Source organism: Hirsutella rhossiliensis, assembly GCF_020360975.1.
Source record: "Hirsutella rhossiliensis strain HR02 chromosome Unknown scaffold00022, whole genome shotgun sequence".
NCBI lineage: Eukaryota > Fungi > Ascomycota > Sordariomycetes > Hypocreales > Ophiocordycipitaceae > Hirsutella > Hirsutella rhossiliensis.
In genome coordinates, this window is record NW_025408688.1 from 26996 (window position 1) to 38138 (window position 11143).

At 55.2% G+C, this 11143-nt stretch overlaps 3 protein-coding genes across 3 annotated transcripts; all 3 read left to right on the plus strand.

Annotated features, from left to right (window-relative positions):
- Nucleotides 1–1044, plus strand: HRG_11659 (PIF1 protein; the record flags this gene model as incomplete). Its single annotated transcript, XM_044870129.1, has 1 exon — nt 1–1044. The coding sequence occupies one exon, from the start codon at nt 1–3 to the stop codon at nt 1042–1044; it is 1044 nt and encodes a 347-aa protein (XP_044714624.1).
- Nucleotides 1045–3625: 2581 nt separating this feature from the next.
- Nucleotides 3626–5050, plus strand: HRG_11660 (ATP-dependent DNA helicase PIF1; the record flags this gene model as incomplete). Its single annotated transcript, XM_044870130.1, has 3 exons — nt 3626–4089; nt 4190–4960; nt 5011–5050. The coding sequence occupies 3 exons, from the start codon at nt 3626–3628 to the stop codon at nt 5048–5050; spliced, it is 1275 nt and encodes a 424-aa protein (XP_044714625.1).
- A 2774-nt stretch (nt 5051–7824) lies between these two features.
- On the plus strand, nt 7825–10886 carry HRG_11661 (polyprotein; the record flags this gene model as incomplete). Its single annotated transcript, XM_044870131.1, has 12 exons — nt 7825–7837; nt 7928–7975; nt 8055–8165; nt 8247–8298; nt 8366–8482; nt 8641–8733; nt 9120–9366; nt 9421–9582; nt 9739–9757; nt 9848–9892; nt 9956–10164; nt 10212–10886. 12 exons carry the CDS (start codon nt 7825–7827, stop codon nt 10884–10886), a joined length of 1791 nt encoding a protein of 596 aa, XP_044714626.1.
- Between the last annotated feature and the right edge of the window lie 257 nt (nt 10887–11143).

The window sequence follows — 11143 nt, forward strand, 5'->3', positions numbered from 1 at the left end:
ATGCAGTGGAGGGGTCGTCTGTCACCCTTGCTGCTACAGACGGCCATGGCTCTCCAGGAGTGTGATGCGTGCCTTCCGTCGCACGAGGGCGCCGGAGTTGACGTGTGCCGCGAGTGTCGCGCCAGCTTCGACAGTGGGCGGCTGCCTAAGGCCTGCTCGGTCAACAACATGGCCATCGGTTGTGAGCACCGGTACCCCGAAGAGCTTGATGACCTCTCTCCCGTCGAAGAGAGACTCATTGCCCTGCATGCACCTTTTGGCTATATCACTAAGTTCACCGTCGACAACAAGACCCGTTCGGGAATCAGTTACCGCAAGCACGTGAAAGGACATATTGTCGTCTTTCCGAACAAAGTGGACGATCTCGTGGCCACGGTTCTTCCTCATCCCTTGCTGCAGGCCATCGAGAACATTCACGTCTCTTGGAGCGGTTCGGCTAAGCCTGGCTCCGCAGACGTCAGAAACCTGCTTCAGGTGCGCAAATCTCGAGTGGCAGCTGCCTTGGCATGGCTACAAAGGAACAACCCGCTTTATGAGGGTATCGCAATCAACCAAGCAGAGATGGACGGCTGGCAGTATGCCGACGGCTCCACTGTTCCGACCGTCATCATGGACCGCATGCGAAGAGAGGAACCGTCGACTGTTGAGAAGACACAAACGGACCACATAGTCCCGGACACCGATCGAGGCTTGCAGGAAAACAGCTTTAGAAGCATCGATGAACTGGTGAACTCGATCGATCCTACTTTCATCGCCGAATCTTGCGATTTGAACTGTACTCTGTCGACCGAGCAGACTCAACCCTCTCCTGGTGAGCCGGTGACTCTTGTCCCCGACTCGGCTGCCATCGGCCAGGAAGTGGACACTGTCTGTGAGACGTCTACATCCGGCATGTTTCCTCTCGATGGTCCGGCTGCCTTCGCCGAGTCCGATAAACTGTCGTTTCTGGCCGACATCGTCAACGCCAATCCGGATCGACATGGCAACTCTGTGCTGTGCGTTATGCAGGTCCAAACTACGGAGACCAGCCGTTTGTCCGAGTAGAGCGTGGTGCGGATTTTGCAGACAACCTGCACGAAGATTTCTTCCTCGAACATTTCCGAAGCTTTTCCCGTGGGAAGGGCGGCCCGAAATCGAAGTGCGACTCGAGTCACAGACGACAAGGCGGCCCTGCCGACCGTCGTCCGAATCACTCGCTTAATTACTGGGCCAAATACGTATTGCAACGGCATGGAGGCCGGTTCGCCACCCATCCTGTCTTTTGTTTCTTAGTATTCAACACCCTCCTCCGCTCCTCCAACCGCCGCATCAGCATGGTTCGTGTCGCTAAAGATTCCTTCAACAGGTTTGAGCAGGCCTATGCGAACTTGACCGAGGACCGACTGAAGAGGGCCGAGGCGGAGATGCGGGAGACAAGGACTACGTCGGACCCCGACATATCGCTCTTGCTCCGCGAGCTGTCGATTTTGGTCATGCACAGCCACTCTCCAACGAATCCCGTCTGCTTATGCGGAGGAAGATCCAAGCTCTGGACATTTGGGCCGGTATGCCTGCAATCTGGATTACCATCAGTCCCAACGACATAAATAATCCGGTAAAGATGAAGCTTGCCATTCATAGGCTCCATGATTATGAGTCTGCAAAGGAGCTTTTGGCCGATCTCCGTGAAAGGTACGACAGAATCGCCCTCAGCACCATGGATCCGGTCAGCTCGGCCATCTTCTTCCACCGAGAAATATCTCTATTCTTTGACAAATACGTGAACACAGGCCAGGAATCGATCTTCGGGAAGATCAGCCACTACTACGCCACGGTGGAAACGAACGAGCGAGGCAGCCTCCACTTGCATGGACTCCTCTGGCTGGACGGCAACATGCGGTTACCGAACCTGATGGGCGACATGGCCAATCCCGCGGAAGAATCGTATCGTGCCCAGGTGATCCGATACATAGACTCCGTCTTTCATGAGTGCCTAGATGAAGATGCCGGAAAAGCCGTGCGACAATAGAGGAAGCCCATCGAACCCGTGGAGGAGGTCATGAGGAGCACCTTGGCTCTCACTTCGGCCTTTGAAGACGAATCCAATTTCATCGCGTACTGTTGCCAAGTGCACTCCACACATACACCTGCCTTAAGTATTCTCTAAAGGGGTCATCGAACAGGGGCAGATCAACAGAGACGGACAGCCTGCCGCTTCAAGGCACCGTGGAAGATCTTCGAGGAGACAGGCTTCACAGAGGATGGCTTGCTTCAGATCCGGCGCAACCATCCACTCGTCAACCGGTACAACAAGTCGTTGGCGGTCGGCCTTCGTCATAATCACGACGTCTCGATGATCTTGACCAAAACCAAGGGCCTGGCCATGGTGTACTACATCACGAACTACGCCACCAAACTGGATACGCCGATGTGGAAGCGCATTGCTCGCCACCGAGGTTGCCCGCCAACTCCGCGAAGCCGGTGGTGCGAGGTGTCGCGCGCCAGGTCCCACCCTGCCCGACGACAGGCAGCAGGCAGTTTTAAACAAGAGCCGTCAGTTCCTGATGAGAACGGCAAATCGGATCTTCTCCGAGCGACAACTCTCGGCCGTCGAGGTCTGTTACCACCTCCTTGGATATGACACCGACTTTACCAACGTGCCGCATTGGTCGTTCCTGAACTTGACGGCCCTCTACTGGACAATCTTTCGGCTATGGGCACATCTCCGCCACCAGGCCGGCGAGCTGACGGACGCTGAACAGCCCCCGGAGACCATCCCTCTGAGGCAAGGAGGGCGAACGCTTCTATGCTTAGATGCGTACGCCTACCGGGCCATGTTCTACGGGACTTATGCCTGTATGACTACATGTCGATGATTCATTTGGTGCGTCGAAAGGGTCGGAGTGAAGATGAATCTCACATTTTTCTCGATGGGCAGGATTCCGACTGTGACGGCTGGATGCAAAAGCTTCGACGGCCCGACCAGTACGCCGTCCCGATCTTCCAAGGATACATCAGCGACGACCATGACGACGATCACCCAGTGTATATTAAGCGGTACTCTCTAACCCCCCGGCACCGTTTTGGCTCCGTCTGACGGCCTGTGCAGAAATTCTGTCCTACATTTGGCGTTATTCGTCCCTTGGGAAAACTTCATTTCTGAGAGCCAAGGCGATATAACCGACATATGGACGACGCATCGAGCGCGGCTTTGTCCCCGCCTCCGTTTCTACGTCTCCAACATTTGTCTTTTGAGAAAGTCTGCCGAGGACGCGCGTAAAGACGCGAAGCTCTGGGCCACTCGATCGGAGGTGACGACACAATTGACGTCGAGTACCCACTTGACGATGGCCGCTACGAAGAGGAGCTCCAGCGATGGCCCATCGTCAGGCCTACAGAGCTCTACTCCAGATTTTGCGAAATGCCGTGCAAGATACAGACGCCACGAAAGACTCCCCGTCCTTGAGGTTTAATACGCGACCTGTGCGAAGAGAACCCGGCTGAAGAAGAACAGCCTTTTGTGCTACGTCAGGACGATCTATACCGGAATATACCCCATGATCAAGGTGACGCCTTGTGCCAATTTCCAATCTCTCGAGACGATGTCCAAGCAGCGGCCAAAGCCCAACGACTATTGCATCTTCGGATGCTGGATGATATCGAGGCTGGTTCTCAGCGCACCGTACTGTCCGCGAATGGCACCGACATTGACGATACCCTAGCTCGTTACGGCGATATGGAGTCCGCCGCTGCGCTCCCGGGTAGTGACCTCGATGAACAAGGCCCTCGGATGCTTGTCGACGTCAGTCCGGTCACTAGCTTCGTGGAGATGGGACGCACCACCGCCGCTAGCTTTACACTGAACTATCTACAGACCATGGCCCTTCAACTCGTTTGCGTATTTCTGGACAAGTATACTGCCGATCCGGACTCAGCTGGTCAGCATCTTCAATATACCGGCGGGCCGGGAGGCACGGGAAAGTCAAGGATTATCGATGCCCTGAAGGGCGTGTTCGCGGCGAGAGACCAGCCACATCTTCTGCAGATAACCGGCACATCAGGCAGTTCGGCGGCCCAGATTGGCGGCACGACGATCCACTCGGCCTGTGGGTTAGATTCCCATCGCGATCCAAACAAACCGCCTCCCCTTCTCGGAGGCGAAGAAATGGATATGGAAACTGAAGCTGGTACTCGTGATTGACGAGGTCAGTATGCTGGGAGGAGCCACTCTGCACAACGTCAGTCGTCACCTGCAGGCACTCCGTGACTGTCCGGACGAACCGTTTGGCGGCATGCCCGTCGTTCTACTGATGGGAGACTTCTACCAGTTCGCCCCCGTGCGGGAAACAAGCCTCCTGATCAACAGACCGCCGGACCGAACACAGACCCCCCTGCGACAAGCCACCATCTCTCACCACAGCGGCTGCAGATTGTGGCATCTGTTCAAAACCGTGGTGCTCCTCGAAGACCAAGTCCGCGCACGCAACGATCCCCAACTCCGTGCACTCCTGGATCGAGTTCGTAACGGGCGCCAGACCCATGAAGATCTGAGCTTGCTCAATGCCAACATTGTAGGACGCTCGCAAATCACCTTCCACGATGGTTTGCGCGCTATAACGCCGCTGAACCGCACCCGGTGGGCCCTCAACATGGAAGCTGTTGTGGGCTGGGCGCGCTTCAACCAGCGGCATATCCGTATCTTTGTCTCGACTCACACCTGGCGTAGCGGCGCGCTTTCTCCAGACATCGTAGTGCGAACCATCGGACAAGGCGACGACTCTGCCTGCAAAGTCCCCGGCGTCTTCTTCTACGCCCAGGGCATGCCCGTGGTTGTGAACAAGAACATCTACACTGGCCTGAAGGTTGTGAATGGGGCCGACTTTACCGCCGTGGACGTGATAATCGATCCCAATCACCCGGGATACTGCTTGGCAGATGACGTGACCATCCACTTCGGGCCACCGCTCGGCATTCTTCTGCAGTCCGAGGAGACGAAAGCCTTGGCGATACCATCCCTCCCGGTCGGGACAGTGCTCATCAGACCCATGTCGCATACGCTCGATTCGACTAGCTCTCACTTCAAATTCTTGTCGGCAAGATGCACACGACGTGGATTACCCGTTGCGCCAGCGTTCGTCCTCACTGACTATAAATCTCAGGGTAAAACATTTGTAGAAGTACTCTTGGAGCTGCGTGGAAATCGTCTGACCAATGGCGAACCCTCCAAATGCGATTTCACGAGCCTCTATGTTCAACTGTCCAGGTGTACTCGGGGGGTTGACTAGCAGGGGTCCGCAAGGCCCCCCCCTCTCCTACGGAGAGGGGGTCACAAAACTTGTTTCTTTGACGGTTGTTGGAATACTAACCTGCTGAGTAACCCGTGCAATCGGGATACCATCACGGTTCATGCACGACTCCCACGTGACACCCTACCCCGCGATCAGGGCACGCAGCCCCGGCTGCATGCCCCCATTACCGGGTGCACATTCCGTTTCTTGTGAATAGCTTCCTCTTCCTAGTTAGTTACAATTGAAGTCATCACCGGTTACCCTACCTGTCGTGACTGTGACTCAGCCTACAGCTTGTGCGCATGCGTATCTGTAGGCACATAGGTGCCTACCATCACTGATCAGTGGTTCCAGGTCCCGAAGGAGCCACAGAGCAGCAAGGTAGACGAAGAGTCACCGATCTGATCCGCCTGCAATTCACCGTGCCGTTCGGAGAAAGTGATACTTTCCTCTACGGGTAGAAGAGACAAACTCCGTGATTCGTTCCGCCGAGCAACTCACCGACCGTTCGAAGACGACAAGTTTGTGCTAAGAGCAGGAGACACTCCTTATTCCGATCCGCCTTCAACTCACTGTGCCGTTCGGAAGAAAGAAGCAGAACCTACGGCTAACCTATTGCTATTCCTAACTGCCGTTCCGCCGAGCAACTCACCGACCGTTCGAAGGAAAGGAAAGACATAGCTTAGCTGCGTCAGCAACGCATTCCGACTCCTCGCGATTGTGCTTTAATCAGTACAATTGATTACTACCATTCACCTCCGACACTATGTCTGCAGGACCTAGCAGCAGTGCCCCGGGAGGCAGTAGTAATACCCCGTCCCTACTATCTATATTGCTCGCGATCCCCAAGCCAGGAGAGAGTGCAAGGATGGCTGGACAAATATACTGGCATACCGATCGACCTGTCAGACATTGACCTATCCTCTGGCATACCCCTGTGAACCCAGAGGAAGAGCCAACGCCACGCCACCTGATCACACAACTCGCCCGTGCGTGGACCGACTATGAGAGAGCCAATGTAGGAAGAATCGACACTCTTATTATGTTCCAAGAGCACTTCGAAGGATGGAATAGTGCACTCTTCGGAAGGATTGAGCCAACGATTCGAGCTGCATTCGTCAACTATCTTCGTACGAAGGAAGTGATCACGGGCCCTTTGAAAAGATGCCGACATGACTATCTTCTCGCTTCCTCGTCACCGAAGAATATTGGGAAACCCAGGATACCCCGGTCACCTCCATCGACGAAGGAGCACAACCCGTGCCCGCAGCCATCCCTTTCCCCCCTCACCACCTATTCAACCGCCTGTACAACCTGTCCAGCAGGCCACTCAATCCGTCACCCCAACCGCTTTTACAAACGCTCCGACGAGCTACACCTTCCCTCACCGCACAAGGATAGCTCCCCAGGTAACACCAGCTCCCCCTATTACCTACCCCAATTCAGTGGCGATTCCCCCAAGAGCCAAGTCAGATCCGCCACAATACACCCCATACCGCACATTGCCACCACGAGACGTGCCGAACACCCCGACCAATGCCCAGACTCTCGCCCTCTTCGTCAAGATTTGGAATAAGGAAGATACCTACTCAGGTCAACCTTACGATCTCCTTGACGATAAGATCAGGAACTTCCTAACCACCTGCCGTTCGGTTGAAGTCCCCGAGAGTCAGCTACACGCCTTTCTCCCCCGCGCCCTTACAGGTCGAGCAAAGACCTACTATGACCTTTATCTTGACCCAGACCTCACGTTCGCCGCCGCTTACCGACAACTTAAGCAACATTTCGATACCAACGTGAATCTGGAGCATTACCATACGGACTGGTCAACTATCACCTTCAACAGTGTCCGTAGCAAGCACAGTGACAAGGACCTCCACGCTGTGCTTGATATAATGCTTGACAAGCTCCAATTGTGTCAACGAGCGATTGGGCCGGAAATAGCTGGCGAAAGCAACCTCCGCAACGCAGTCATCCGCGCTTGCCGTGGAACGCCTGAGCTCAAGCAAGCCTTGTACAAAGCCCCCGCCCATTGCGAACAACTCTTTGCCGACCTCCGCGCCTCTATTGAACTTGCGATCACGGACAACGGTAGCACCCAATGGTATACCGACCGCAAGTATCAACAGAATAGACCCCCCTTCCGCAACAATAACAGCGCGAACCCCAAACGACAGCCGCAGAGAAAGAAGGCGTGCTTCATCTGCGGCAAAGCTGGCTGTTGGTCTACCAAGCATACCATAGAAGAACGGAAACAATCACGGATGTATTTCCTTAATGCCCACAATGCCTCCGACACGACCCCGGACTTCGCCATGTTCCTCGCCGAATTCGAAGGTCATGAACTTGACGAGACCCCTGTCCCTGACTATGATACTGCCAATGAAATTGACGATGAAGACCCAGCGATTGGCTCGCTGTTCTTCACGCAATCATTCCTCGCAGATTACGCTGTTTTACACCGTCTGACTAAGGAAGATGCCTATAGCGCTCCTCAAAGGCCCCGGCACAACAATTCCTTGTCGATGACCGTTACACAACGCGTTATCAGGGCATCATGCTCGACACAGGTGCTTCCGACGTTTCAACCGCTGGCCTAGACCAATTCCATGCCTGGCAGCGCGAAGACCACTGCGCTACCCTCGATACCACCCGCGCAGGCCAGGCAGGCATCTCCTTTGGAGATGGACCCCGGATTGTGTCTGTCGGTGCGACCGCGATTCGCACGGCATTCGGGCCCGTTGATTTCCACGTTCTTCCCACTAAGACCCGTTCCTCCTCTCCTAGCCGATATGGACCGGCTAGGCTTGTTTTTCAACAATCAGACCAACGAAGTCGTCCGCGATGACATTCGCGTTCCCGCAGTACGTAAATGGGGCCACGCATGGTTCCATCTAGGTGAAGAAGAGACTGCGAGAGTATTCCTGACCGAACGCGAATTGCGACGACTTCACCGACGATTCGGTCACCCGGCCACAGCTAGACTCCACCGACTGCTTAGATGTGCCGGGCATGATGATATTGATGAGCAGTCAATCCGTGAGATCACGAGGATGTGCCACCACTGTCAAATCAACGGCACCTCCCCAACGCTTCAGGTTTACCCTTAGAGACGACCGCGAGTTCAATTTCGAGATAACCGCGGATGTAGTCCAAATAGGCGGAAAGCCTGTGCTACACGTGATCGACGAAGCCACAGCGTTCCAAGGCGCCAGGTTCCTCCCTCGATGACCGCCCGAGACACCTGGGAAACGCTACGGATGCTGTGGATAGACACCTACCAAGGCCCCGGACTTTATGCGCCACGATGCCGGCACTAACTTTGCAGCAGAGGAGTTCCAAAAGAGGCATCGCTGATGGGTATCACTTGCAGGCAGGTGCCTATCGAAGCCCACAACTCGATTGGAAAGGTAGAAAAGGCACACGGCCCTCCGCCGCGCCTACGATATCCTCCAAGCAGAGTTGGGTGAGTCGAGAAGCCCAGATGCCCTCCTCCAAATGGCTGTAAAGGCAGTCAATGACACAGCCGGCCCGGATGGCCTTGTCCCTACCCTCCTCGTCTTCGGCGCATACCCACGAATCAACCACGATTCACCGCCCTCCCCTATGATCAAGCGCGCAGAGGCTATTCGGAAAGCCATGGCAGCCCTGCACCGTGCTGCCGCTGCCCGTCAGGTTAGAGATGCCCTCAACACGAGGAATGGACCAAATGTAGAGCGCGCTGCAGAGCTTCCTGCAGAGCGAGGTCCTCGTGTGGAGAGAGGCTGACGGCTGGACCGGCCCGTGGATCGTTATCGGCAATAACGGCCACGAAATAACAATCAATCATGTCAATGGCCCCCGCAACTTCAGGATCACAGCGGTCAAGAAATACCACCGTGATCCTCAGGCCCCCTCATCACAACCCCACGACGACTCGCAGCCAAATCCCCGACGAGTCGACCCCAATGCACCCCCTAACCCCGATCAAGATGATGCCCCTGCCCCTGTGCTCCTACCTGAACAACGCCGACGAGGACGCCCCAAAGGCTCCAAGAACAAGCCCAAGACCGGCGTAGCCAACCTGTCAAAGAAGGAAGTTAATCACTATGATCACGCTGTTCAATTGCGCCGCGAAGGCCACATCACCACACCAGGTGCCCCCTTTGAACAGTCCGATACCCAAGAGATTAACAACCTAATCGCACAGGGTGTGTTTGAGTTCATTCGTTTCGACCCCGTGGCCCACAAAGGCCAAAGACTCTTTAAAGCACGCATGGTCCGCGAAGTTAAAGGACTCGGACCAACCACAAGGCCCTACGAGAAATCCCGTCTCGTCATTCAAGGCTATAACGATCGTGATAAAGGGAATATCCTTACCCAGTCGCCGACCGTGCAACGGGCAGCACAGCGGCTACTCCTCTCAATTGCCCCCTCCCTCGCAGGTGAAGCCTCCGTCTTCCTGCGTGATATCACACAAGCATATATTCAGTCCAAAACCCCCCTGAATCGTACGATACTCGCACGCCTCCCAGCGGAATTAGTGCCCCGCTATCCCCCAGACACCATCATCCATGTCATCCTTCCCCTGTATGGCATAGCAGAGTCAGGTCTCCATTGGTTCGTGACATATTATAGGCATCATCGTGAGCGCCTCGGTATGACACATTCCACCTTTGACCCCTGCTTGTTGATCTCCAATGATCAAGCCGCCGGCTTCGGCATGGTCGCTATGCAGACGGATGACACCCTCCTCCTCGCCTCCCCTGAGTTCGCGGCCGCAGAAGAAAGAGAGATCCAGAAGGCTAAGCTCCGCTCGAAACCAAGGAGCCAGCTATCGGCCGCGACTCCCCTCGAGTTTAATGGTTGCACACTTCTAGCCGAAAAGACGACCTTATCATCCAGCAGAAGGGCCAAGGCCAGAAGTTAGCCACCATCTTTCTCTCCTCCACGGATCGCGCGCAGCAATACGCCCAACAGCGCGCGCGAGCATATATCGCATCAATCTGCCAGCCCGAGGCCACGTTCGACTACTCAGTCGCAGCACAAGTGCAGCAGCCGGAAGCCCCGGACTACAAGACCCTGAACAAGCGGATACAATGGCAGACCGACAACCTGCAACGAGGACTCCGCTATGTTCCCTTGGCCTTTTCGACTGCGAAGCTAATGGTATTCACGGACGGTTCGTTCGCGAACAACAAAGACCTAAGCTCACAACTGGGCTTTGTTATTGTGCTCGCCAACGAGGAACAGAGCCCTGCTGATTTCACGATCAGAGGCAATGTCCTGCACTGGTCATCTACGAAGAGCAAGCGAGTGACCCGGAGCGTGCTAGCCTCGGAGATCTACGGCATGGTCCAAGGTTTCGATATGGCCATTGTCATCGCGACCACCCTGCAGGCTATTGTCAAGCAGCTGGACCTACCCCGACTCCTCATTGTCTGCACCGACTCATACTCGCTATACGAATGCCTCGTAAAGCTCGGGACCACGAAAGAGAAGCGACTCATGATTGATATCATGGCGCTAAGGCAGTCCTACGAGCAGCGCGAGATGGCAGAGATCCGTTGGATCAATGGGGATGACAACCCGGCTGATGCGATGACCAAGCAGCACCCAACCGTGCTTTGGAACGGTTGATTGAGACGAACAGGCTGACGATTCGAGTGGAAGGATATGTACAACGACCCGTGACCGCAGACACCACCTAACGACAAACGACTCCATGATGACGAGCCTCCCTTCATTGAGACCGGAATGAAGGGCAGGCACGGCAGTCTTCGGATTCCATCACGAAAAGAAAAGACTGCCTGTGTTGGAATACTAACCTGCTGAGTAACCCGTGCAATCGGGATACCATCACGGTTCATGCACGACTCCCACGTGACACCCTACCC